This window comes from Mirounga angustirostris, unplaced genomic scaffold, assembly GCF_029215605.1.
Source record: "Mirounga angustirostris isolate CCGP_5_RB_7025 unplaced genomic scaffold, mMirAng1.0.hap1 SCAF_4, whole genome shotgun sequence".
Classification (NCBI taxonomy): Eukaryota; Metazoa; Chordata; class Mammalia; order Carnivora; family Phocidae; genus Mirounga; species Mirounga angustirostris.
In genome coordinates, this window is record NW_026991712.1 from 172,752,731 (window position 1) to 172,780,659 (window position 27,929).

Here is a 27,929-nt window from a genome sequence, read left to right on the forward strand (position 1 = left end):
CGGGACCCGGTTTCCAAAATTGGTCTTTAAAGCTCCCTGAACGGGCTTTTCCTTGAACTTCCGGTCTCTGTGGGCGCCCTTCCCTCCCACAGTCTCCGTACCTGGTGGTTCTTGGCGTGATGAGACTTCCAGGACTATGTGAAATCAGTTATGCAAACTGTAAGTGTATATAATTTACTCGGTGACAATGTAAACAAATGGAATTTATAGTTAGAACAGTGATGACTTAAGAGTCCTGAGCTGTGGAGACAGTATGCTCCTGTCTTGGCTGATAGACACGCGACCCACAGCGGGTTACTAATTAGACCTCTTTCAGCCTCAGTTTTCCTCAGCTTTAAAATGGGTACCGATATCATAGGAGATCGTTGTGAAAATTAAACGAGGTAATTGTGTAGAGCACACAGTTAAGCTCGCAATAAGGGGTTACTCTTAATATAAACCCACTGTTTCCAAGCAACCCTTTACCCCCCCCCCAAAAAAAAGTGTTAGACATGGTGTACAATCAGCAGTCATCCTGCATGCACAAAAATGGCTTGCAGATTAGTCTGACAGACAGGCTCCAATCGCAAACAAGAGTAGGGCTTCCTGGTTTACACTAATCCTCAGCAGCAGGACCCGAGGGGCTGCCAGGATCCACATCCCAGGCAGAACTTGGTCTTGAATCTGCCGTTTCTTTAACAGAATAAATGGGCAAAGGTCTTGGGTGGAAAAGGAGACAAGCCTCTCACTTCTGCTGCCGTAATTCCCTTCTCCCGCTGCTACAGGGGAGATAAAAGCCCTCGGGCTCTCCTGGTTTCATCCAGTAGGGATGCAAGGGACTCCTGGAAAGCTGGGCTGATGGAGGAGAGCAAAGAGACACCCCCTCCTACCAACCCGCATCTCTGAGCTTCTTCCATCAGGCAGCAACTAGCTAGCCCAGAGCAGATGTCTCAACCAAACCTCTGGGAGGAACAGAGCCAAGGGAGGGGCTGCTCCACAACTTGCAATAAAGAGACAAGACTGCTGAATGCAACACATGATCCTGGATTTTCTTTTGCTATAAAGCATGTTTCTGGAATAATTGGCAAAATCTGAATCAGGTCTGCAGATTTCAGAAGTGTACCCATGTTAATTTAATGTCCTCATTCTGATTACTCGACCTTGATTATATCAGAGAATATTCTTGGACTTACAGTATTCATTGTAAAGGGCCACCATGTTTGCAGCTTACTCTCAAATAATTCGGGTAAAAAATGGTAAATAAGATTTGGGGAATCTGGGTGAAATTGCCTCTTGCAACTTTGTGACTCAAATTGTTAAACTGAAGTTAAAAAAGTAACCTGAGGGAAACATATACCTAGGAAATATAAAACAGCTCATCCTACAAACCTCAGGCTCATCCCCTTCTCCTCAAGTTTTTTCCGATAGAACGTCCCCATAATAGGGCTCTCTTGCCTCCAGTGCCCCCACCATGTGAATGAGAGTAGCTGATTACCATGCCCAGCAGGTACCAGCTCACTCAAACTTCAACATCCCTGTGGAGGCAGATACTATTATCTTCCCATTTTACAGACAAGCAAGGCACACAGAAGATTCAGTAACTTTTATAGACACTATTTAAGTCAGGCAGTTTAAAACACCAGAGTCCTGTTCTAGGAACTGATGAACTTGGCCTGGGCCAAAAGCTGCCCTACACTTTCCCCTTTACACATTTTCCTCCCTGTGACCCTAGCTCTCTGGTTTTGCTCAGGCAGGCACCAGAAGGAAGGTGAGGGGTAGAATTAGACTGAGCACCCCACCTGCTTCCTTCTTGCTTGCAATCAAGGTCAGAGGCAGAGGCAAAAAGACTTGCTGTGCTTTATTCCCATGCCTCAGATTCATCAGCAAAAAGAAAAGTGCATTAGCAGGGGCGGGTTTAAGACCGTTCAGGCAAGAGAAGAGTAAGCTAAGGCTTCTCCTTGAGCCGTTCTTTTCCAGCTGTGGCTCCTCCTGGGCTGCCCCTCTCCCAGAAAGTCCTAGAGTAGCTGTCACCACTCACTTCCTGGCTGCTTTCATGGCAGACTTGGTGACTTTGCCACCAGTCGCTGCTTTTTTCTCCACAGCCTTGATGACCCCAACAGCCACGGTCTGCCTCATGTCACGCACAGCAAAGCGACCTAGGACACAGGACATGAAGAAACAGGTGGGGAATGCTACCACAGGGCACCAGCTATAGGACACTGGCACGGGAGGTCAAATCAGTGATATTCTGAATTATACATAGGAGTGCATTTAATTATCTCAACAACTCAAAGTAGATCTCACTCTATTTTACAGTTGGGGAAACTGGGGCAAAGAAGTAGAAGGTCACTTTGCTGTGATGGTTGAAAACCCAGAAAGTCTCACACCAGCACTTATATTCTTAGCCACTGGACTGTCCTACTTCCATAAGTAAAGGTCACAGGGAAAACTTTGCTTTTGGTGCATCCACCACCCTACCGTACATACTAATGCTCCCAGCCTCCAAGCAATTAGCACCTTCTCTGTGCCCATCACAACAACCCATAGGATAGATCTCATTTACATTCAGCTGTGAATCCGGCAATTGCTTCTCCTGGGGGCTCTTGAATGCTCCTCTGACTTCAGACTGTGGAGGGCAAGGCTTTGGCATCTGGCTTCAAACTCACAGTATTTTTGGCAGAGGTAGAAAGAACTAAACCAGCTTTGCAAGATTCATGTGGCGGCATCTGTGGCCCACCTCTAAAATTAGCCTTTTGAGGGTGGGGGGATGGGTTAGCCTGGTGATGGGTATTAAAGAGGGCACGTACTGAATGGAGGAATGGAGCACTGGGTGTTATACGCAAACAATGAATCATGGAACACTACATCAAAAACTAAAGATGTAATGTATGGTGATTAACATAACATAATAAAAAAATAAATAAAACTAGCCTTTTGAAATTCGCCCCCCTCCCCATTAACTGGGAGGCGCTGAGGGCAAGAACCTGTTTGTTTATAAATATCTATCATCTAGCACAGAGCAGGCACTGTATAAAAATGCCTACTCCCTATATATTTGAGGTCAGAACTTTCTAGGTTAATTGTTCAAACCTAGCCATGCAGAATATACTTGGGGAAATCTAAGAAACAGACTTTTAGGCTGCAGCCTTGATCAGGTGAATCTGTCAGGGCCTGAACCTCTGGGTTTAACAGGGTCCATCAATGGTTCTGATTATCCACCAGGTTTGAAAACGACTGCACTGAAGATTAAGAAGGAAAAAGAAAATCCCTGCTAATCTCTGGTTTATTCACCTCCTCTAAATCAGGGTTTCTCAAATTGATGTGCATCCCGATTACCTGTGGATCTTGTTAAACTGAAGATTTGAGTTCAGCAGGTCTGGATAGAGCCTGAGGTTCTCCACTTCCCAGGGGATGCCCATGCTGCTGGTCCATGGACCACACTTTGAGTAACAAGGCTCTAAAATGGCCCTGCCTTGCTGTGTGACACTAGGCAAGCTACTTTCCTTTTTGGGGGCCCCTCTAACCTGGAACGCCAGTCCTTCTGACCAGGTTCTGCAATCTGGTTTGGGTGTGACCCGTTCGAACACTGGCTCCCTAGAGCCAGGAGGAGGAAGGGGCAGCTCCAGGAGCCAAGTGCTATCAGGACTTACCGAGGGGCGGGTACTCTGAGAAGCTTTCCACACACAGGGGCCTTCGTGGAATCATCTGAACGATGGCTGAGTCCCCAGACTTCAGGGCTTTGGGATTGTCTTCGAGCTTCTTGCCTGAGCGCCGGTCAATCTTCTCCCTGAGGTCTGCAAACTTGCAGGCAATGTGGGCCGTGTGGCAGTCCAGGACTGGTGAGTAGCCAGTGGTAATGCTGCCAGGGTGGTTGAGAATGATTACCTGGAACCCAGGGTGGGATGGGAGCGGGGGAAGGCATTAGCCCAGCATCCTCCAGAGGAGGTAGCCCTAACCAGCTAAGGGGTCAGGCACCTTGGACACACTTATTTATTTATTTATTTAGATCTTATTTATTTGTCAGAGAGAGAGATAGCGCGCATAAGCAGGGGAAGCGGCAGGCAGAGGGAGAATCGGGTTCCTTGCTGAGCAGGGAGCCCGACTCGGAACTCAATCCCAGGACCCTGGGATCATGACCTGAGCTGAAGGCAGACGCTCAACCAACTAAGCCACCCAGGCGTCCCACCTTGGACACACTTTAAATTATAGTGAGCATTTGAACATTTATAGAGTATACCAAGTTCTGTGCTAAGCATATCTCATGCACTCCAATTTAATTTTCATAGCAAAGAGCCTGGGTAATTTACCCATGATGAAATAGCAGGGAGGTGGCAGAGCTAGGGATGAGTGATACTAAAACCTACAAGCATACATGTTATTTATGTAGTACTTTTCCCTGCCACTTAGAAAAATGCATTACAATAGCAGCTGACTAACTTGTTAGATGACCTGTTGGCCCCAGGTCAGCTGTTTTACATATCATCACCTCATGTAATGCTCCCAAGCTCACTGCGAGGTAGTGCAAGCCTCCACCTGCAGAAGTAAGAATGTGCCAGACGTTGCATTCAGAACAGCCTCCACATTCTAACTCTGGGCCGAAGAAATACCTGAGAGCTCTAACATACAGATTCCCAGCTTCCACCCATGTCTACTGAATCATTCCGCAGAACCACTGGGAAAAATGTTAGGAATCTGCATTTTTTTTCTAAGATTTTTTTTATTTATTCATTTGAGACAGAGAGAGACAGAGAGAGAGAGCATGAGCAGGGGGAGGTGCAGAGGGAGAGGGAGAAGCAGGCTCTCTGCTGAGCAGGGAGCCGGATGTGGGACTCGATCCCAGGACTCTGGGATTATGACCTGAGCCGAAGGCAGAGGCTTAACCATCTGAGCCACCCAGGCGCCCCAGGAATCTGCATTTTTGAAATGCTTCCCAGGTGATTCTAATCCACCAGGTTTGAAAACAACTGCTTTAAGACCATACTGTGGAAACTAAGAAGACCATTGAACTGCATTGTTTTGTTCAAGGGCAAAGTAGCAAATAAGGTGCAGTCAGGATTCTAACCCGGATTCTACCTATACTGCTGGTCAAGAGCCCAGCATAGAGCATATGCTCAGTGCCCACTTCCTGAATGACCCAGTGAACCATTCTGCATGTAGGACAGCATGGCTGTCTCAGAAGACACCCCTTAAATGGGCCTCCTCACCTGGGAGACGAAGCTTGCCACTTCTAAGGGCGGGTCATTCTTGCTGTCTCCCGCCACGTAGCCCCTCCTGATGTCCTTCACCGACACATTCTTCACATTGAAGCCCACATTGTCTCCAGGCAGGGCCTCAGCCAGGGCCTCGTGGTGCATCTCTACAGACTTGACCTCTGTGGTGATGTTGCAGGGGGCAAAGGTCACCACCATGCTTGGCTTGAGGAAGCCTGTTTCCACCCGGCCCACGGGCACGGTGCCGATGCCTGGGGGGACAGAGCAACCAGAATGGTCAGCAGCCAGCCTTCAGTGAGCCCCCAACCCCAAGCACCCCCACATAGCACATACTCACCCCCAATCTTGTATACATCCTGCAGAGGCAGCCTCAGGGGCTTGTCCATAGGGCGGGCAGGGGACATGATGGAGTCCAGTGCTTCTAGCAGTGTCATGCCCACCATGTTTCCTTCCTTCCTGGTGATCTTCCAGCCTTTAAACCAGGACATCTAGAAAAGCCACCAAATGTGCAGCTTGCTTAGGCTTGAGGGAGCCTGTCGCAGGTGCCAACCTGGATTTAACATGGCACCTCAAGCAATTTTTTAATGCATTCTGAGCCTCAGCTTCCTCATCTGTAAAACAGATACCATCACCTACTTTGCAGGCTCAAGTGAAGACACAAAAGACCACACACAGTCCACCAAGCACAATGTTTGACATGTACTACACACCCACTAAATGGTGGTCATTCCTCTAAATCTTGTAGGTGTTGCCCCTCACTTGAGCCAATATTTTTAGGGGGCAGAGATTCCTTGAATCTGATTAGCTCTTAGGTCTTATTCCATCTGCTCATTACACAGGAGGAGCAGAGAAAACATGCGGCACAGTTAAGTAAGCATCAGGAATGAGAATGAAAACAAGACTCGAATACTCTAACACTTATACCTTCTAAAGACTAGATGTTCCCCAACATCTTAGGCAAGGAGGGGCAGCATTATTGAGCATAAGGCTTTCTAGAAGGATAACCTTAAAGATGACAGTGCACTGTATTCACACCTTTTAAGTAGATACTATATTTACTTCTCTAAAAACCTTGGCCAAAGCTCAGCAAAGACATCATCTTTGCCTTCAGAGATGTATCAGTTAACTGGAATTCCATTTGGCTCCTTTCTGTGGGTCAACTTCCCACTCAAACACCAGCCTCATTGGTAAAGATAAGTTCTTCTATTAGTTTGGTGAACTTAGCAACTAATTTGTCTCTGTGCCAACTCAGAGGCCTGAATAAGCCTATGAGATCAGTATCATCCCCATCTTAAAAATGGGGAAACTGAGGTCTCCGATGTCACAGGTATTTCTTGAGAGCAAAGGCTAAACCCTAAATCTATCTAGTCCACTGAGTGCATGCTTTGTTCTTTTAGCATCTAGAACATACTAGATATGGGACACCTGGGTAGCTCAGTCTGTTAAGCATCTGCCTTTGGCTTAGGTCATGATCCCCGGGTCCAGGGATCAAGCCCCACGTTGGGCTCCCTGCTCATCGGGGAACCTGCTTCTCCCTCTCCTTCTGCCTGCCCCTCTGCCTACTTGTGTGCGTGCATGCTCTCTCTCTCTCTGTCAAATGAATAAAATATTTTAGAACATCCTAGATGCCTAATAAATAACCAAAGGGACAGGAGAATGAAATCCCCTTATTTCACTAGCTGAACTCTGTGGTAATACTTGGGAAGTGGGGGTGAAATGGGCAAAGCTTCAGGCTTCTGTTCTACTGTCATTTTAGAAGAGACCCCCTTCACCACCCAATATAGAGTAACACTCTCATATCATGCCTCCCTCAGCCTTACATTTTTCTTAGCACTTGTCATCATCCCCTATATTACCACTACCCCCAGAAGACCATACTGCTACGAGCGGGGTTGCCTATCATTTGCTACCACAACCTCAGCACCAAGGACAGTGCCCAGCATGCAAATATTGAAGTACCATCCAAAGGAACACACTGCCCAGTGGTAGCTCTAATCTTTCCCAAGGACAATTGGGCCATATGTGTCAGAAGACTCCAAGATAATGCCTACCCTTTGTTTCACTAGGAGCTTTTTCTAATTAAATTAATGAGGACACATGCAAGGATTTATTTAGCAAGATGCTTACGGCAATTTTTAATAAAACTAGAAACAGTGTTCTTAGAAGCTTGTGATCTTGGGCTATCACTTAACTATACTGTGTCCAAGTTTTCTTATTTTACATGGGAGTAAAATGTCTTCTTCATGAGGTTGTGTGCATGTAAAGTATTTAGTCTGGTGTCTGGCACATGGTAAATCTCTCAGTACCACTTTTACTTAATAATGGGTATGGCTACACAGTCTAATGTACCTCTGTGATCTATGATATAAAACACCCACTAAGTATTCAACATGTTTAAATGGCAAAGAAAATTTTTAAAATAAAGAGTTTTATAGAAAATTATGTACAGTTTGAGTCCAGCTGTGAATATCTAGAAAGAACTGCATGAAAACTAGGTTATCTATAAGCCATGAAGTTTATGCTTCATATCTGCATGAAAGGCTCATTGTAAAAATGTTAGGCATTACTTTTATAATCAGAAAAAGATTATGCTATGTCCATGTGGAAGAAAAGGCTAAGGATCCTCAAGTCAGTTATGGAAAAGTTAGGTTTTAGGCAATAAAGTAGTAAGGGATAGCAGTTAGCATTTGAGCACCAACTGTATGCATGAACCGATGCCCGTGTGGAGTCTCTCATTTAATGCTCACAGTCCCATGAAGTAAGTCCTAATGCCCAAAGTATTAATTCCTCTCTTACCTCTTTACTGTGGGCAAGGGAGAAAGCTGGGGCTTGACCCCAGGTCTGATGCCAGAGAACTAGACTTCCTTTGTAGGGAGACACTCATTTAAGAATTTTAAACCCGGCTAGATTCTGGGATCCATGAGCGCAGTGACTATATCTTAGACACATTTATATTGCCCCCACACTTCCTAACCTGCCTAGAGAGGTAGCTTAGATGCTGTGAGCGTGGACTAGAATTACAGTCTCTACCTGCACTGCTCAACAGAACTTTCTGCAATGATGGAAACATTCTGTAACTTCACTGTCCAACATGGTAGCCACATGCGGTTGTGAAACACTTGAAACGTAGCTAATACAACTAAGGAACTGAAATTATTTCATTTGACTTAAATTATTAAAGTTAATAGGCAGGGCGTCTGGGTGGCCCAGTTGGTTAAGCGTCTGCCTTCGGCTCAGGTCATGATTCCAGGTCCTGGGATCGAGCCCCGCATCGGGCTCCCTGCTCGGCGGGAAGCCTGCTTCTCCCTCTCCTTCTGCCCCTCCCCTCCCCTGCTTGTGTTCTCTCTCTCACTCTCTCAAATAAATAAATAAAATCTAAAAAAAAATAATAACCACATGTAACTAAATGCTACATTGCTCAATGCAGCTCTATGCTTACTAGTCATGTAGTCTTGAATAACCTCTGTTCACCTGTAAAATGGGGATCATTCACAGTGATTGGCCCATAAGCATGCTGTAAATCCTGGGTATTATATTCTCGAAGAAGCTCAAAGATTTGAGTGGGAATGTTGCATTTAATTAGCCCCATCCCAGTCAGTTCTCACCTTGGTGCTGGGTTCTATCATGTTGTCCCCATGCCAGCCTGAGATGGGCACAAAGGCGACAGCCTCAGAGTTGTAACCGATCTTCTTGATATAGGCCTTCACCTCCTTGCTGATCTCCTCAAAGCGTGCGCTACTGTAAGGAGGCTCCGTGATGTCCATCTTATTGACTGCCACGATGAGCTGCTTCACACCCAGCGTATAGGCCAGCAGTACATGCTCACGGGTCTGCCCATCCTTGGAGATGCCAGACTCAAACTCACCTACACCACTGGCCACAATCAGCACAGCACAGTCTGCCTGGCCCAAGTGACAGACAGAAGAAGGCCCAACTCAGACTTGGCCAGGGACACCCACTGCCCACCCCTGCAGCAGAGCCAAGACGACTCCGGTGGTACCTGTGAGGTCCCTGTGATCATGTTCTTGATGAAGTCACGGTGACCTGGGGCATCGATGACGGTGATGTAATATTTTTTGGTCTCAAACTTCCACAGGGAGATGTCAATGGTGATGCCCCGTTCCCGTTCTGCCTTCAGCTTGTCCAGCACCCAGGCATACTTGAAGGAGCCTTTGCCCACCTGGGCCGGGAGCAGGAGGGAAAGCCCCAGGGTCACCCCTATATCCAAAGCTGCCCATCAACCAGGAAGGAAGTTACGAAAGAGTTGAGAGTCAGAGGGATGGTAACAGGACTGTGTATGGAGAGACCTTTGAATATTTCAAACAACATAATTTATTACTTGTATAATTAAGTTTGTCTTTCAGCGCTGGTTTGGGAGTCAGAGTGACCCAGGGCCAAATGACAAAGTGCCTAGGCAAGCATGTGGACCTCCTGGCAGAGGGTCAGCAAGCCCTCAAATCAGTAATAGCGAACATGTAAGTAATGCTGACCTTGAACTTGGTGCTGTTTTAAGCACTTAACATGGGTTATCTCATTTAATCTCACAACAACTTAGTGGAGTATTATCCTCATCTTGCAGATGAAGTAACAGAGAAATTAACTGACCAGCCCAAGATCATAGGATTAATAAACAGCAGAGTCAGGATTTGAACCAAAAAGCATCAGACTCAAGTTCAAACTCGTAGCCGCTACCCTATGTTAAATGGTATCTATGACTGATAATTACCCTTGGCAGCCTGGGGAAGTTGAGCCGATTTCAGCACTGGTAAAAAGGTGACCAAAAGTCGGTAGCATATTCAAGTTAACATGCTGGTCTAGGGTATACTCTACCACTTGCCAGTTCAGGGGTCCTGAGCATATGTTCATTTCAGCTCTAATTAGAGGGCAGAGTGAAGAAAAGGAAAGACCAGAGACCAGGTGGCTTCCTCAAGAAAACTAATTAGTTTACTAAAAGACAGACATAGAACCCAGGTATCCTAACTTTTGCTACTGTAGGAACTTCTATTTTATGAAGTCCATTACAGGTTAGAATATTCATTAGATAAGTAGCTATCAAAGTGTGTTCTGGGGACCTTGATACCGTTTATAGAGTTTGCATGGTCAAAACTGTTTTTATAATGCTAAGACATTATTTGCCTTTTCCCGCCCTCATTTTCTCATCATTGTGCAGTGGTGCTTTCTAGAGGTGAAATCTCAACAGGTTGATTGCAGAAGCAGATGAGAATCCAGCTGTCTTCTATTAAGTCAGACATTAAAGATATCAGCAAAAATGTCACCCTCGCAAGATTCTTTGTTTTGGAAAATAGTTATTTTTCATACACAAAAAGTGTGATATTTACATTAATATATAAGGAGTATATTACTATTATTTTTAAGTGAGTTAAGCATTTTTAAACCTCAGTTTTAATTTTGAATATCATAAATATATAGATCTCATTTACATAAACAAACTCGTTGGGGTACCTTTAAGAATTCAAAGGGTTCCTGAGACCAGAAAGTTTGAGAACCACCCCATTGTTTTTCCATAACCTTCTTGGCTATGTTTCTACGTATTGGCTATGGACCAGTCTCTTTCTCACAGTTCTAAAGCTTTACTTGGCAGCCCTTGCCACATAAGCACTCCCACAACAATTCTGACTATACCTGAGGAAGCCAAGATGAGAATAGCTGATGGCACTGATTTAGGACCTGTTGCTTTCTCTTCTCCATCCTATTTCTGTCTCTGCAGCAGCTGGTTCTACAGACTATTCCTGTCTTGTCCGATGCTTCTTCAAGTGTCAGGTTTTCTACTCACCTCCCTGGCTCTCCCTTCTCATTCTCCTGCCTGGGCTCTTACTTCACCTGTCCTGGGGCTCTGTCCCTCACCCTTTCCAGCTCACTCCCGTGGTTTAGTCCCCAATCCAGGCTTCCGTCTTGAGCTCCAGACTTCACTATTCAGCTGCCCTCCTGGATATGAGCACAGAAAGCCCTGTGGACACCTCAAATTTCACACATCTAGAGCAGACCTGTTCGGACTCCAGATCAGCTCTGCCCCTGGTATTCCCTGACCTTCCAATTTCCAAAGCTGGAAACTTGGGGACCACCCTCAACTCTTCTTCCTCCCTTGCCCCCTTCCCTACAGCTAACTGCTAAGTTCTGAGGATTCCCCACCTCCACGTCCCTGGATTCCACACATTACTCTCCATGCCCACTGCTGCTGCCTGAGCCCAGGCCACCGTCCTTGCTCCCATGGTCAACAGCAACAACCTCCCGACCGGCTTTCTAGCCCCTAGCATCGGGCCCTTTGGCCTGTTCTCCCCATGCTGCAGCCAGTGTGCTCTTCCTAAAAAGATCTTGCCTGATTCCTATCATTCCCGTGCCTGAAATCCTTTAGTCACTGCAGGGAAAGTGACCAGGCTCTTTAGCAGGGCATTCAAGGCCTATGTTGCCTGTCCTACCAGGCAACGACCTCCATCTCAGGTGCTCTACACCTGCTGTTTCAATCTCCTGCGGCTCATGGACACCTGCCCCATTTCCTCAAGGCTCAGAGGAGATCCATTCCTTCGGGAATCCTTCAAGGCTTCTTAGGACGTGTTCATTGTTCGTGACCTGGGCTCCTACAGCACCCATGCTGTTACTGAGCTTACTATGTGACAGAAGGGTGTGTGACCAGGAGTTTCTGGGGGGCAAGGCTTGCTTGCACCTGCCATGGTACCCATGGGACTACCTTAAGATCCCTGGTAGATGCATGACAAATAAGTCCTTTCCCCTCTTTTAAATGGCAGCTTTAGTTCCTGAGATATGGCATGGCATCTGTGTCACACTGGTACTTAAACCTTGGCACCATCCTCAGGCAAGCTGTTTTACCCTTCTGAGCCTCATTTGTCTCACCTGGAAAATGACAGCCATCACCTGCCTGACATGATTGAGAGGGAAAGCACCTACCAGCCCAGCAGGTGCTCAGCGGAAGTGAGCAGTCTCCTCCCCGACAATGAGGTATCCCTCCCTGGGAAACCACAGCTAGGAAGGAGGGGCAGGGAGCTCAGATAGAGCAGCCTCACCTCTGAGGCCTCCTTCTCAAACCTGTCGATGGTCCTCTTGTCAATGCCACCACATTTGTAGATGAGATGCCCTGTCGTGGTGGACTTGCCCGAATCCACATGGCCGATGACCACAATGTTGATGTGGGTCTTCTCTTTGCCCATGCTGGGAGCTGCTCAGAGAGAGGACAGGTATGCTCAGGGCATAAATTGGCCATCTGCTGTCCCGAACTCCTCTTCCTTGGGAATGGGCCAGCCCAACCAGCAGAGGGTGAGGCAGGAGAGGAAAACAGTTGGCCGGGGCAGGGCGGGGCGGGGTGGGGGGGGGCTCTCCAACACCTCACACCTGAGGATGCTCTGATCTCTCCCCTAGCCAGAGGATGTGCCTACCTCCAGAGCCAGGAGAAGCCCCTCTGAACCTCCTCACACCTAGAACAGACCAACCAGGCACTGGGCCCCACCCTCTTTTACAGACACCTTTTCCAGCCCGCCCCTCAAATCCCTTGTTCTTATTGGCCCGCTGGTCCTGGGATGTATGGGAAGAACACAGCAGCCATCTCACAGGGGGTGGGCTCTCGCTCTCCGGGTTGGGAGGAGGATGAGCCTCCTGTCCACCAAAAGGAGGCTCCTCTGGGCTTTGAGATGCTGATTGATACCCCCTTCCCATCACCCCTAGCACCAGGCTGGGCACTAGGAAGTGGCCCAAGGGTCAAAGATGGGCCTGGGGTGAGAGGTGGTCCCCAGACTTGCTGTCCCTGGGTATTCAGGTCTGTGTGTTTGTGGGAGGGGGGTGTATAGGAAAGGTAGGGAGAGAAGGAGCAAGGGGGTGGGAGCTCTAGCGTTTCACGTAAGTGCCTCCTGTTCCTTTCTGGGCCTCACAAACCACATGGATTTATCCCTGTCTCCAGCCGCCTGCATCAGCCTGACCCGTGGCAAACCCTGAGTTTGGTGAATGAAGCAGAATGACTGCTGCCACCTTCAGGGCTTGACTCCTGTACGCATCGTCACCTTTATGCCACTGCTAACTCTACCTGAGCGCTGAGGGAACTGAGGCTCAGGAGCTGGGAAGAAAGTAGCAGGACTCAAGCTGTCTGACCGCAGAGTCTCCACCAGAGCCCAGCGCTGCCTCCCAGTGAACTCATGCCCGAAGGAAGGGATGTGAGTCCGACCCTGCTCATTTCTGGGGTCCCAGCCTCCAGCCCTGGCTTGCTGAATGAATGTTTAGGGTAGGACCTGGGAAGAAGATGAGGGCGGGGAAGGGGGGGCAGTCTCCCACACGGAAGGGCTGGCCGCAGAATTGAGGACAAGCTACTGGACTGTAGTCTGAGGCTAGTACAGTGCTGGCAGCCTCCAGAGGTTCTGGAACCACCCACACATCAGTTCCTGAGGACCAGGCTCTGTGTCTGGAGACCAGATAGATGCAGGGAAAGGTGGCGGAGAGAATAGGCTTCTGAGAAGGCTGACCTAATCAGATCGGAGTCCTGGCTATGCGGCTCTCACTCAGTGGTCCTTGAGCCACTCAGTGGTCCTTGAGCCCCTCCGGGCCTGGGTGGCCACCAACTTCTTGGTGTTGTGGTGATTCAAGGAGATAAGCCCCCTCCCTCATAAATCTTGATGGTACTGATAATTGGTCCTTTAAAGAACTTATGACAAAGTGGAAACACACGGGGGCGCTCTAACCACAAACCGCAGGTTAACATGTTCTTAGAACCTGGGCAGTTAGTTGGGAGCTGGGGACAGCCAGAGGGCTATTATCACAGTGCTGTGCTGATCACACTGACCAGCTCTGGCCCTTCCTCTTCCGATACAGGTGGCGGTAGAGAAATGATTTGTGAGTGGTTGGATCATGTAGCTAAGTTCACCTTCATCTAAGCTTTGTTTTTCACTCATTATTTGGCATCTTCGTGGTTAACAGTTCCTTAGCTGTAAGTCCCACAAGTTCCTAAGAGGCAAAGTGAGGCTCTTGGGATCGTTGTGTTTATCGCCCATCCCCGGACGTTCAGCTCCTGCTTCTGTGTATCTGTGGAGCGTTGGGAAGGAAACTGGTTTTGGGATCCAAAGACCAGGTGAGTCAGCTCTGCCACTTCATGGCTTGCTCCCCCTTCCTCCACCTCCTCTTCATTCTCACCGGGCCAGCCTTGCTCTCCCTCTCTTCTTGCAGGACAGGGGAGCTTCCTCCCCACGCCAGCCGGTCCGCAGCAGCCCCACAAGTGTGTATAGTCCAGAAGGTTCCCAATGCACGGAAGGGCACTCGGGAGCCAGGTCTGAGGGACAACCAGAGTCTAGAGACCACACAGAGTCACCAGGGTTCTAAAGGAAGGGGTACAAGGAGGGGGTGAGTGGGGGCAGAGGGAGAGTGCTAAGGGATCCTGAGCCATGTAAAGAGACAGCCCAGGGGCGCCTGGGTGGCTCAGTTGTTAGGTGTCTACCTTCGGCTCGGGTCATGATCCTAGGGTCCTGGGACCGAGCCCCGCATCGGGCTCCTTGCTCAGCGGGAAGCCTGCTTCTCCCTCTCCCCCTGCTTGTGTTGCCTTTCTCGCTGTGTCTCTCTCTGTCAAATAAATAAAATCTTCAAGAAAAAAAAGAGCCAGCCCAGAAGAAGGCTTTGGAACCAGAGACACCTGAGTGTGAATCCTGGCCTCAACACTTAACAGGTGGGCAATTTGGAGCAAGTTGGTTGCCCTCTCTGGGCCTCATGCAAAATGGAGATAATAATCTCTGCTTGCATATACCGAGCACCTATCACATGCCAGGTACTGTGCTGAGCCGTTTACATGCAGTTTTCCATTTGCCCCTAGAAAACACCCTCTGAGGTAGGTAGTAATATTAACAACAGATAAAGAAATAAAGGCAAAGTTGTTTGTCCAAGAACACACAGGTCTTAAAGGGTGGAGGCATGACTGGCCCAGGCATTCTGAGAACACTCAAAATTATTATTTCACAAGGTTGTTGGGAGATTAAATGGTATAATTTACAGCTGTTAATTATTTTTACCTGTTTGATAGGCAAAACGGAGAGCTTAAAGCAATTTCATTTTACATTTCCATAATTACTAAATACTTTTACAAAGTAATAGTTTTCTCCATACATCTTCTTGCCCTGAATTCTGTTTTTATCTTTTGATTCTTTAGCTACGGGGGATTTGATGTCTACTCCTTTCCTGAGCGATCAGAAGGCTTCAAGCTGTAGGACGATCCTGTCCAATATGGTAGTCACTACCCACATGTGGTGACTTAAATTTAGATTAATTAAACTTAAGTAAAATTTAAAATTCAGTTCCTCGACTACGACAGCCACATGTGATTGGGCCATGGTGCCAGGAGCTCTGGTTCCAGCTCTGTCACTGATTGCCCAGACTGCCTCAGACAAACACATACCTCTGGACCTCATTCCTTCTCTATAAAATGCGGGCAGAGGTTAAACGAGGTAATGCATGAAGGTCTTTTAAGGTCTGACCTTCTGGGGTCAGTTCTGGGAGCTCTGGATTCAATTTCTGGTCACCTCTCCCCTAATCCCTCTGAAAACTCAAGCTTCTCAGCTGGCGCTGCTATAAAGAGGAGTTTTGGTGAACTCATTGGCCCTCTGGCAGTTACTGTGTATTTCTTAAGGGACAGCATCTGATTGGATGTGGCCAAATCTGGGCCAATCAAAATCTCCCTAACCAGATCCTGGTTTGGGGATTTAGGGTCAGTTAGTGAGTCTCTACGTGTGGTAGAGACTGTAATGGGGAGAAGTAGTTGGTGGTGGCTACAGTGGTGGAGAAAGCCGGTCTAGAGGGAGATAGGGACACAGCAGACCTTCAGGGAGAAACAGGGAGAAGGATCCCCATTTCAGGCTCTTGGAATCTTTGAGACACCGCTGAGTCTTTGTAATAAATTCTCCCCACTTCCTTCTTTTCTATTAAGTTCCAGTTAATTTCCAGTGCTTGTCACCAAAGTCTCCTAACCCTTGTGGGTTAAGGTAAAGGGGCTTGGTTTATTGTTGTTCTGAAAAGTTGAGTGATCTTTCAGCTGAAAGAAAGAGAAAGCTAAACAAGGACATCTCCCACACGTAGACACCAAGAACAAACTGAAAGAAAAATGATCATCAGTTATTAGTTTGACACATGTTTCTTGAGCACCTTATGCTGTGCCCAGTGCCTTATATGGATTACTTTATCTAATCTTCACAAAAACCCTTGAGAGATAATGCTTTCCCCATTTCAGAGGGAATTGAGACACTGAGAGGTTAAGGGACTCATGCAAGGACACACAGCTGGTCAGTGGCAGAGACCTGGTACATCAGGGCTTGGTGAGATGACAAGTGGGGTCTTAGCTGCATAAGCACAGCTTGTGAGTGAGGAGGTTTCCTGGGTGGGGACCCACTTGGCCCAGAGAGTAAAGCAAGCCAGAAAGATCATATGAGGTGTGACTCAGTTTTTCTGGCTACAAAGAACACAGCCACCTTTCTACAGTTTGAAGTGGGGAACGGTAGATTGGAGAGGAAAATCCTCTAAAATGAAAACACTTGTATTCTCAGTATCTTTTGTTTTCCACCTTCTTTTCTCTTATAAATAAGCCTTCCCAGAATGAGTAAAAATTATTCCTCTCTTAACTCCGTGGAAAGCGTTAGAGGGGGTAGGAGAGGGAAAATCAGTCCCCAAATCTGTTCTGGAATCCAGATGTTTACTTTGTAGTTCCATCACCTTCATATACAAAGATCTGTTATAAAACAGTAAAAAGAGGCCCTGCCAACACACAAATAGGCAAATAGCCAATAAACCAAGAAAGAATATCCAACATTTTGAGGAATGAAAGAAAAGCAAATTGAAGCAACGTACCATTTTTTTACCTTTCAGGTTTTCGAGCAAAAAAAAAAAAAAAACTATGAAAAACGTTGTTGGAGAAGATATGGAAAAATGGTCACTTTCATACTTCATTGATGGGAGTTTCAGTCAACGTATACTTTCTACAGGGCATTTTGAAAATATGAATCCAAAGCCTTAAAATATGCATTCTTTTTATTCAATTTAATTCTAGGTATTTATCAAAAGGAGGTACAATTATGGGGGTATTCTTTCTAGAATTATTTATAACAATGAAAGGGTCTCTGGTGTGGGCTGAGGCTGCCAGGGTGCTGGGGACACTCACAGGGTTTAGGGCAGCTGCTATGTATCAACTGAAGGAGAAATATTTCCACAGTTTACCAATTGTACCATCATACTGCCTACCTGTAATGCTGGTTTTAAAAACTAAAAAACAGGGCGCCTGGGTGGCTCAGTCGTTAAGCGCCTGCCTTCGGCTCAGGTCATGATCCTGGAGTCCCGGGATCGAGTCCCGCATCGGGCTCCCTGCTCGGCGGGGAGTCTGCTTCTCCCTCTGACCCTCCCTCTCATGCTCTCTGTCTCTCATTCTCTCTGTCTCAAATAAATAAATAAAATCTTAAAAAAAAAAAACTAAAAAATTTCTATGCCTACCGTGGGGCTCGAGTCACAACCCCGAGATCAAGAGTCACAGACTCAAGGGTTGCTGGAGGGGTGGGGGGTGGAGGGAATGGGGTAACTGGGTGATGGGCATTAAGGAGGTCACGTGAGGTACTGAGCACTGGGTGTTATATGCAACTGATGAACCGCTGAACTCTAACTCTGAAACTAATACTATATGTTAATCAGTTTAAGTAAAGTAAATTTTACGTTTAAATAAAATAAATTTAAGCAAAATAAAATTTAAAAAAAGAGAGACACAGACTCTACTGACTGAGCCAGCCAGGTGCCCCTAAAACAATTTTTTAAAGATTTTATTTATTTATTTGAGAAAGAGAGAGGACAAGTGAGAGGAGGAGCAGAGCGAGAGGGACAAGCAGACTCGGTGCTGAGCTCAGAGCCCGACTCAGGGCTCCATTTCAGGACCCTGAGACCATGACCTGGCCGGAAATCAAGAGTTGGGTGCTTGGGACGCCTGGGTGGCTCAGTCGTTGAGCGTCTGCCTTGGGCTCAGGTCATGATCCCAGGGTCCTGGGATCGAGCCCCACATCGGGCTCCCCGCTCAGCAGGAAGCCTGCTTCTCCCTCTCCCACTCCCCCTGCTTGTGTTCCCTCTCTCGCGGTGTCTCTCTCTGTCAAATAAATAAATAAAATCTTAAAAAAAAAAAAAAAAAGCAGTCATAGGGGTGCCTGTGTGGTTCAGTCGTTAAGCATCTGTCTTCAGCTCAGGTCATGGTCCCAGGGTCCTGGGATCGAGCCCCGCATCAGGCTCCCTCCTTGGCGGGAAGCCTGCTTCTCCCCCCCTCCCACTCCCCCTGCTTGTGTTCCCTCTCTCGCTGTGTCTCTTTCTGTCAAATAAATAAAATCTTTAAAGAAAAAAAAAGAGTTGGACGCTCAAATGACAGGCGCCCCCCTAAAAATTTTTTTAAAGGTTGTCTCTGCTTCCTCATAAAGTTGGAGCTGGGAGCTGGGGTTTTGTTTCTCACTCTTCTGGTTGAGCACAGGTCCTGGGGCAAGATTATGTCATTACTCTGATGGAAAATGGAATGTATGTGTGTTCTCAGGTTTTTAGCACGTCTTAGTTTCCATTTCCAATATGGTAAATACTGAAAGAAATAACCCACATAAACAAAAGATCTGTAGGGGCTTCAATAATGCTTAAGAGTGTACAGGGTTCTCAAAAAGTTTGAGAACTGCTAATCCCAACAGGTGGATGTCAGGGTCATTTTCAAGGTAAAACAAGTGGGGCATGCAGATTGCCCAGGGTCACCAACTAATGAAGAGCGAAGCCTGCATGCAAATCCAGGCTTGTCTGATCTGAATCCTCTCTTTCCCACGACTTGCCAGGGAGACCCTCTTTCAATACAGTGTGATGTCTGGTGTCTGTGTGTCTCCTGGTGGGGACTCAGGCACCTTCTCAGCAGCATCCAGCACCTGGCCCGGGGCCCCGCCCTACCTGGGAAAGCAATGGATGTTTGTTGACCCAGTGAATGAATGACCCATTCCAAAAACACACGGTTGAAAAATTCTCCCTTGGAGGAGGGTGAGTGCAAAGTTAACTGAACTCTTCTTGCACCCTTGGCCCTGCTCCTTTGGCCCTGTTCTTCGGCCTCAAGCTTTCTGAGAGGCTGCCAGGGACAAGAAGCCGTGGGAGCAGCAGATGCTGGGGAATACGGTCCCTGTCCCCAGGAGCTCCTGAACAACAGGCAAGAGAAGCCCAAAATATGCAGTGACATGAGTAACAAGTGCAACCGACAAGAGGGGGAGCCTGGAGGGGCTGTGGGGGCAGGGAAGAGAGGCCCCACCTTGATTGTGCAGGGGTGGGGCGTGTCAGGGATGTTTCATTTCCAAGCTGGGGTTGAAAAGGGAATAGGCGTTGGCCAGCTGAGGAGGTAGAGAGGACAGTCCCCAGGTAGAAGAAGAGCATGTGGAAGAGCCAGGGGACAGAGAGCCTGTGGAGCCCCCAGAGACAGGAAAGAAGATGTTCTGGCAAGAGCCGGAGAAGTAGGTCCCAGCCACGCAGGGCCACAAGGACCAGGAACAGAGCTTAGGCAGTGGGGACCGTATTCATCAGCTCAGGCTGCTATAACAAAAGACCACAGGCTCCATATCTTAAAGAACAGAAATTAATTTTCTTAGCGTTCTGGAGGCCAGAAGTCCAGGACCAAGGTGGCAACAGATTCGGTTTCTGGTGATGGTCTCTTCCTGGCTTGTAGATGGCCACCTTCTTGCTGGGTCCTTGCCTAGCATTGTTTCCTCTATGACCATGCTGGTGGGGGCCCGCTCGCTGTTGTCTCTTCCTATAAGGACACTAGTCCAATCAGACCAGGGCCCCACCCTATGACCTCATTTAATCCCAATTACCTCTTCGAGGCCCTATTTCCAAATACAGTCCCCATCAGGGCTTAGGGCTTTACCTCGTGAATGTGGGGGGAACACAATTCAAGCCACCGCAAGTGCCACTGGGGGTGGCTGGGATGTGCCAGGGTCGGGTTGGCCTGTAGGGAGGGAGCTCTCTGGCTGCGCAGGGAGGATGGGCCAGAGCAGGCAAGGCTGGAGGCTGTTGGAATGGCTGTGATTGTCCAGGGGTGAGAAATGCTGCCTAGATGGGAGGCATGGCATTTGGGGTGCAAAAAGGGCAGCTGTGTAATGAGCTCGAATCCACAGGACTCGATGGACGGGGTGGGGGGAGGGAGAGGCAAAAGATGGCAGCCAGGTTTCCAGTGTGGGTAATGGGTGGTTGGTTGTAGGGCCAGCTTCATGGGCGTGTGACCTGCACCATCCCACACTCAGAAGGGCTCAGTGCCTCTTTAATGCCTGGCTGTCACTGTCCTGAAGTTACTCATAACTTTTTAAGAAGGGAACCCAGCATTTTCATTTTGCACTGGGCCCTGTGAATTATGTAGCTAGTCAGTGTGGTTGGGAGTTCATGGGCCAAGATGGGGAATCTGGAAAAGGAGGAGGTTTGAGGAGGAAGATGCAGAGTTCAGAGTGAGCTCCTTGTCATGCCAATGTTCAGAAACTTTCCAGTCTTTTCTGCAGGCCTCTTTTTCTTGGGCAGCAGGGAAAGGGGACAATGTCCCCTGGGGGGCTTTCTTCCTTGAGACCTTTCTCCTAAGGGGTTGCCTGGCCAGGAGGGGGCCCGTCTTTTCATCCTCCATCTCTGAGGTCTTGTTGTTCTCCTCCAAACTGGGGTCCTCCAAGGGGTCCCTTCCTTCTCATGAGCCACCTCTTCTCCTCCACAGATCAGTGGACCAGAGCAGGGAGGGAGCTGGCCTCCAGCAGTCCCAGGAGGAGGCCCACCCTCTACCCTCTCTCTTGACATAGTTCGATGACATCAGCTTATTTATCCCTGCCTCCTAATTCGCAACCACCATACTAGCAGGTGAGGACAAGGGCTTTAGAACCTCAGGTGGGTACAAATCAGGTGCTGAGTGTATTCTTCAGGGCACTTTAAGACCTCGGCGGCCTTATCTGTGGAGTGACCGCACAGTTTATTGACACTTCTGAGAACAAAAGGGCAGAGTGGGCAAGAAATACATACTCGTCATCCTGGGACGATGGGCACAAACTGACATCGTCCCAGGTAAATCGGGACGTACCGTCCCCCTACTTATCCATAACATGGGATTAAATGGAACCACACACAGAAGGCAGGTGCTCAAGGAACAGCACCCATTATCACTTCTACCTTCTGCATTCACCCTCAACCCATGTCTGAATCTCATTCACTCATCACTCTCAGTCACTCCTCATTCACTCACCAGCCTGACACCCACCGCATACCAGGGCACAGCTATTCATCCATTCAGCAGCGTTTCGTGAGCAGCTCACAGAAGTCAGGCCCCAGGGCTAGGTTCTGGGGATCCAAAGATGAGGGACACCACTGGCCTCTCTGGGGCTTGCAGGCTTGTAGGGTGTAGTGAGTTGAATAGTATCCCCCCCAAAATTCATATCCACTCAGGATATGACCTTATTTGAGTCTTTGCAGATGTAATTAAGGATGGAGATGAGATCATCCTGGATGATGGTGGGCCCTAAATCCATGAGAATGTCCTTATGGGAGACAGATGGGACACAGAGGGACACTGAGGGAAAGGCCTTATGGAGACAGAAGCAGAGACTGGAGGGCTGTCACATTCCAAGAACACCAGCGAGTTTGCCAGGAGCCACCAGAAGCTAGGAGAAAGGCATGGGATGGATTCTCCCCGTCAACCTTCAGAAGGAACCAAGCCCGCAACCAGCATTTTGATTTGGACTTCTGACCTCCAGGACTGTGAGAATATAAATTTCTGTTGTTTTAAGTCACAATTTGTTGCAGCAACCCAAAGAAAACCCTATGTGGGGGGATACAGACACTATCTACATCGGTAATTAAAGAATTCTCAAATGGCAGCTGCCTCTGGGAGAGGAGGTGACTGAGGGGCCAGAGAAGGGGACTTTCTGGGGACTGGTCATGTTCACTTCTTGATCAGGTTATGCATGTGTATTCACTTGTGACAATGAACTGAGCTGAGCACTTAGGACTCGTGTGTGTTATATTTCAAGAAAAAGTTAAGATAAATCGCACACGTATATAACCATAGATTACAGTGCTTTGAAACACTTTGAAACAAAACCCCAGGACTATTGGAGACATTGGGTTTCTTCCCATGTTTCCTGCTTCTGCATACTCCTGGGGGTTAATATAAAACTGTGAACTTTGCCTTTAAGTTTGAGGGAGGGAGATTCTGTGTAAATAATCCAACCTCATTAATTCAGCATGTGCTGTCTGATCTCTTAAATTCCTTGTCCACTTCTGGGAGTCCATCTGAAAAAAGGAAATTTGCTTGTTGCTTTTTTTTTTTTTTTAAGTAACGGCATATTTTTAAAGTACATATTCGTAGTAATTGTTCACAGTAACAGTGACCACAGGTGGCTAGCATTTAGCAAGCACTTACTTTGTTTCAGGCACTTAACAGATCTTATTTCATTTAACCCTCACTAGAGTCCTTTGAGGTAGTTTATATTATATTCCAATTTACAGAAAAGAAAGTAGAGGCTCAGAGAAGTTAAGGAACTTACTTACCTAAGTCCACACAGCCAGCTTTTATTTATTTATTTTTTTAAAGATCTTATTTATTTATTTGACACACACAGAGAGAGGGTAAGAGCAAGCACAAGCAGGGGGATCAGCAGGCAGAGGGAGAAGTAGGCTCCCCACTGAGCAGGGAGCCCAACTTGGGGCTCAATCCCAAGACGCTGGGATCATGACCTGAGCCGAAGGCAGACGCTCAACCGACTGAGCCACCCAGGCGCCCCCTCACAGCCAGCTTTTAAAACACTGCCCTGTGGAATGAGTAAGTCACGGGGATGAGAGGTACAACATAGGGAATACAGTCAATGGTACTGTAATAAAGTTGTTATGGTGACGGATGGTAGCTACATTGGTGGTGAGCACAGCCTGAGGTATAGACTATGGAATCACTGTGTTGTACACTTGAAACTAATGTAACGTTGTGTGTCGACTATACGTCAACAAAAACATAATTTAAAAAAGTAAAAATCATATTCACATACATTTTTATGATTAAAGAAGACAAGAATTTGGGAAATACAGAAATGTGCAAAAAAGGAAATAAAAGTCACAGTCGGAGAAACAATAACAAAAACAAAAAAAAAAACCCCATTGCTCTGTAGTGTCACTGTTAACTACACAGTGAAAAAATACCCTGATACCTGGAAACATCCACACCACCTCCTCCTCTTTATCCTCCAGTTTTACCAAATGATTGTTTCCCTGAACTTGCTGTGGTGTTTCACGCCCCCTCGCTTTTGCACCTGCTGTTCCTTCTCTCTGGAATGTTCTTCCTCCCTCTTCGCCTATCAAACTCCTATTCATCCTTCAAGACCCTGCTCAGCTTGCAAACACTCATTCTCTTTCAGCCGATCGTTCTGCTTTTGGTCACCTGTTCTGAGGTTTCTTTCTCCCTCCTCTGTGCCTTGTAGAGGCCCTGCCATGGAACCGATCACTTGCTAGTGTGGGTTTTCTTAAAGTGTCTATCTCCCACCAGAACCAGACAGGGAGCTCTCTGTTGCCTCCTTTTCTATCCCAGCACAGGGCCTGGCACCAATGAGTGATCAGAAAATGCTGAACTGGACAAACAGCAGCGAGGTAAAAGGGATGATCATTCCCGATGACCGAGTCACATGAAAACTGCTGACAGCCCGACAGTGGCTAGGGACACCCATTCTGGAGCCAGACCGTCTGGTTCAAACCGCAGCTCCACCCCTTACCAGCTGTGCACCCCGCCATGCCTGAGACCCCCGTCTTTGTTCTCAAACAGGCACAACAGTGTAGTAGGGATTAAATGGCTTGGTGCAGGTAAAGGGCTAAGAATGGTATCTGGCATATAGTAAGTGCTCAGTAAATGTGAGATATTAACGTTAGTGAGGGATGAAATATGAAGGAGGACTCTTCACTATTTAGTATCGGTAGTGGGGGCATCTACCATTTACTGGACACCCAACTGTGTTCCAGAACTTTATGTAATCTTCACGGCAAACTCTACATACTAGTATCATCCCGTTTCCGTATGAGGAGGCTGAGGCTCGCATGCCTCTGCCAGGTAGGTAGCAGAGTCCGTCCAAGGCTCTCCCGCGCCCTCTCCCCCCATGTCACTATTTCCAAGCCCTGTCTCTGGATGAGGCCTGCAGTTGGGGGGTAGAGGGGCTGCGGGGGAGTTTCCTATTTCTGTTACCCCTGTTCCCAGGGATGCTGAGGGTGACAGTGTTGAGGGGGGTGTCCAGTGGCAGTCCTTAACCAGGTGCCTGGTGGGGTGGTCTGGCCTGGCTGTCCCATGATGGTTTACTTAGCCCCCTTAGTTCCTAGAGAAGGAGGGGGTGGGAAAAGAGGAGCCCAGCCAGCTGGGACAGTGGTTGGGAAGGTGGGGGACATGCTGACTGTCTTCTTCAGCCTTGTCCTCCTTTCTTCCTGTCCCCTGGGTCTGGTCTCAGTGCCCACCTCCCGGGACAACCAGGAGAACGGGTCAGAGAACCAGACTTACCTGATTCCTGGCTGAGCCAGAGCAGCTGGGGCACGGAGAGGCAGGCCTTAACCAGCCTCTGCAGGGTCAGCTTCCCAGGGGAGGTGACTTCTCAGCTGAGTCGGGAAGGATGACTAGGAGTCAAACCAGAAATGTGGGGGACAAGAAAGGCCACTCACCAACCCTGGCTTGCTCAGCCACAGCCCAACAACTCAGGCCATGGCTGTTACCAAGACATGACAAGAGACTCTCAGGCACCTTCCCTGTGACGCATATATATTCATACACTCCATGACAAGACCCCCCCAGCAGCAGGACCCCTTTGCTTCCGCCCCACACCCAGCCTGATCTCTGTTCCAATAACTTGTTGCCCCTTTCTCTCTGCTTTCCATCATTCCCTCTCTCCTGGGAGTCTTGCTTCCTGGGTTTAGATGCCAGCTTCATATCTACTTGCATGTGACCTTGAGCACATTATTCAAACTCCCTCATATTGCTCCTCAACTGTAAATGAGGGTAATAATCCTTCTTGTCTGTTGGGGTCATTGAGAGGGTTAAGGGTCATATCCCTGTAAAGTACCTGCCTCAGTGCCTGTCCCTCAGTAGTGGTGGCTCAGCTTAGGATCCTGGCTGTCCTTATCATCCGTCTTGGCCTTGCTCTGGCCCCACCCTCTCCCTTCCTTAGGGGTCCTGCCTCTCCCTCTCCCAGCTCATTGTCCTCTCTTCTACCTGGGCCTCCTTTTTTTTTTTTTCCTCCCCTCCCTCCTTCCTGAACCTGAGACTCACAATACCTGAGGGGTTATGGAAGGAGAAAGGGCAGTCATTTCTCCAAAGAGCAATGCTGCCCAGCGTAGGTTCCCTAGTGGAGAGAGAACCTGAGAACCCAGCATGCTCCCTGTCAATCCTGAAGTAACCTCTGCAAGCCAAACCCCAACACAAAGACACCCCTTGGTAGGTCAGGCCACTGCCTGAAGCTGTTTTCGCATCAGTAAAGCAGAAAGGGAGGGACTTGACCTAGATGCCCCTGGATGCCCTTGGGGATACTGTGGGGATCAAACCCACACTGGGGACAGACAGGATGTGGAGAGCCTCTCATGGACATGGACTCGAATCCTGGGTCCTCCTCTACTTCTCTAGTCATCTTCTCCTCTCTAAGCCTTGGTCTCCTCATTGGTAAATTGAGGCCACACAATAATCCCTGTCTACTAGCTCTCAGGCCTGGTGGGAGGAAGCAATGTTGAGGAGAGGGCAGAAAAACAGAACTGTGCCAAGCTGGGGAATGAACACCTGCCCATCGCCGGCTAAGCTCCACATCTGGGCCAGCAGATGGCGCCATTGTGGCGCCGTGTCTCCGCCCCAGGTCTCCGGGCAGTGGGCTCCCAGGTTCCAGGCCCATTGCCTGCCTCTTCTCAGATGGGGCATTTGTTATATGTGGCAAAACTTGGTCCAGAGTGTTAATTAAGAGTCTCATGCTCTACCGACTGAGCTAGCCGGGCACATCAGAGTGTTAATTAAAAGCCCAAACTCTGGGGCGCCTGGGTGGCTCAGTTGGTTAAGCGACTGCCTTCAGCTCGTCATGATCCCAGGGTCCTGGGATCGAGAACCTCTCCCACTCCCCCTGCTTGTGTTCCCTCTCTCGCTGTGTCTCTCTGTCAAATAAATAAATAAAATCTTTAAAAAAAAAAAAAAAAAGCCCAAACTCTGGAACCAACAGACCTGGACTGAACTGATTCTACTCCTTTAATAAAGGCAATGTGACTTTGGGTAACTTTCTTAACCTCTCTGAACCTTAGTTTCCCCAACTGTAAAATGAGGATGGCATCCCGTTTCTGGGGTTGTCAGGAGGATTGATTCAGTCTAGGAAGCAAAGCCTCCCGCAGCACCTGCAGGGGGCCAATGCTCAATAGCCTGCGAGCCAGGCCCATCCTTCAGAGCTGCCCAAATTCAGCCACACCGTGTTATAACCCCAGCCCCCTCCTGCCCTCCCCCCTTCACTCCTGCCCTCTGCCTTCCCCCTGGAATGTTCGCCCCTTCCCTGTTTTCATGACTTTTTGAGACTTGTTGGGGTTTTTTTCCTAGTTGCATGTTTGAACTTTATTGGGATATAATTCATGTCACAAAAATTAACTCATTTTAAGTGTACAGTTCAATAATGTTCAGTAAATTTACCAAGTTTGTGCTCAAGACTTGATTTTCTAAATCCTGCATCTCAAATGTGCCTCTCTGCTGAGTCCCAGATCCCTTATCCAATGCCCCTTGGATATTGCCACATAACTGTCCCCACCCCTCCAACTCAATACATTCCCAACCAAACTCATCACCATCTCCCCCCTTCCTTCTTCTCTTCCTGCATTTCCCATTTCCCTTCTTGGCTTCCTACCAATTCCATCTTTTTTCTCTGTGTTCTCAGCACTTTGCTCGGCACCTGGCACTTAGTAGGTGCTCGGTAAAAGTTTGCTCTATGCATGAATAAAATAAACAGCATCTTCCTGTGACCCAAGTTTGAATCCTCACCCCTCACTCCCGCCGGCCAACCACCCTGTTGACTCTATCTTGGAACCGTCTGTCTGGAATCCACCCCTGCCGCCGGGAGCCCTGCTGCTCCCGCCTCACAGCCTGCCCCCCACTGTTGAGGTGGCCTCTTCCCTGGACACCCCCATGCCCTTCCTCAGTCTCTCCCCCTCTGATCCCCCTCTCTGGTCCCAGAGTGACTTCTCCAAAAAAGCACATCTGACCTCACCACCTCCACCCTAAGAAGGTGCTACCCACCCATTCTGCCACAGCCAAGTCCAGAACCCCTAACCTGACACGTGCAGCCCGTCAGTGTTTGGGGAGTCCATCTCTCCAGCCTCCGCCTCACCCCTTTCCCCTTCTCCAACTCTTCCGGGCTCTAGTCACCACAAACCACAAGAGCAGTATGACTGCACAGCGAAAAGGTGGGACTGGGCTGGAGTTCACATCCCAGCCTCAATGCCTCTTTGACCCTCAGTTTCCTCCTCTGTAAAATGGGGGTTGTAATAGCACCGATGTCCGAGGATTGTTGTGGGGACTAAATCCGGCGATGAAGGTAAAGCACTTGGAACAGGGCCTGGCACACGGCCAGGACTCAACAAACCTTAGTTTCATTTCTCTGCGAGCTCCGAGCTCCGCAAGCACACGGAGGACTGTCTTTGTGGAGACCGACCGCGGAGACTCTCTCCCCTTTGTCTCCACTGGGGGGCGCTGCAACCCCTTCCACA

General features: G+C 48.3%; 1 protein-coding gene and 1 long non-coding RNA gene across 4 annotated transcripts; one reads left to right on the plus strand and one right to left on the minus strand.

Moving 5' to 3' along the window:
• The first annotated feature begins 21 nt into the window (after positions 1-21).
• On the plus strand, positions 22-19,826 carry LOC123859969 (uncharacterized). 2 transcript variants are annotated; one of them, XR_010411056.1, is made up of 7 exons: positions 22-159; positions 3,667-3,818; positions 8,889-9,664; positions 11,954-12,164; positions 12,291-12,400; positions 13,117-15,634; positions 17,046-19,826. It is a non-coding gene; the product is annotated as an uncharacterized LOC123859969 (long non-coding RNA). The 2 variants fall into 2 exon arrangements; XR_006794630.2 differs by having other exon boundaries at positions 13,117-14,862; positions 15,340-19,825.
• Positions 1,532-27,753, minus strand: LOC123860426 (elongation factor 1-alpha, somatic form-like). 2 transcript variants are annotated; one of them, XM_064589771.1, is made up of 9 exons: positions 27,494-27,753; positions 24,715-24,827; positions 12,230-12,381; positions 9,190-9,369; positions 8,795-9,091; positions 5,527-5,677; positions 5,184-5,440; positions 3,630-3,864; positions 1,532-2,135 (listed from the first exon to the last, which is right to left on the minus strand). In XM_064589771.1, exons 3-9 carry the CDS (start codon positions 12,371-12,373, stop codon positions 2,014-2,016), a joined length of 1,386 nt encoding a protein of 461 aa, XP_064445841.1. In that variant the 5' UTR covers positions 12,374-12,381; positions 24,715-24,827; positions 27,494-27,753; the 3' UTR covers positions 1,532-2,013. The 2 variants fall into 2 exon arrangements, with proteins under 2 accessions (XP_064445841.1, XP_064445842.1); XM_064589772.1 differs by having other exon boundaries at positions 24,715-27,753.
• Between the last annotated feature and the right edge of the window lie 176 nt (positions 27,754-27,929).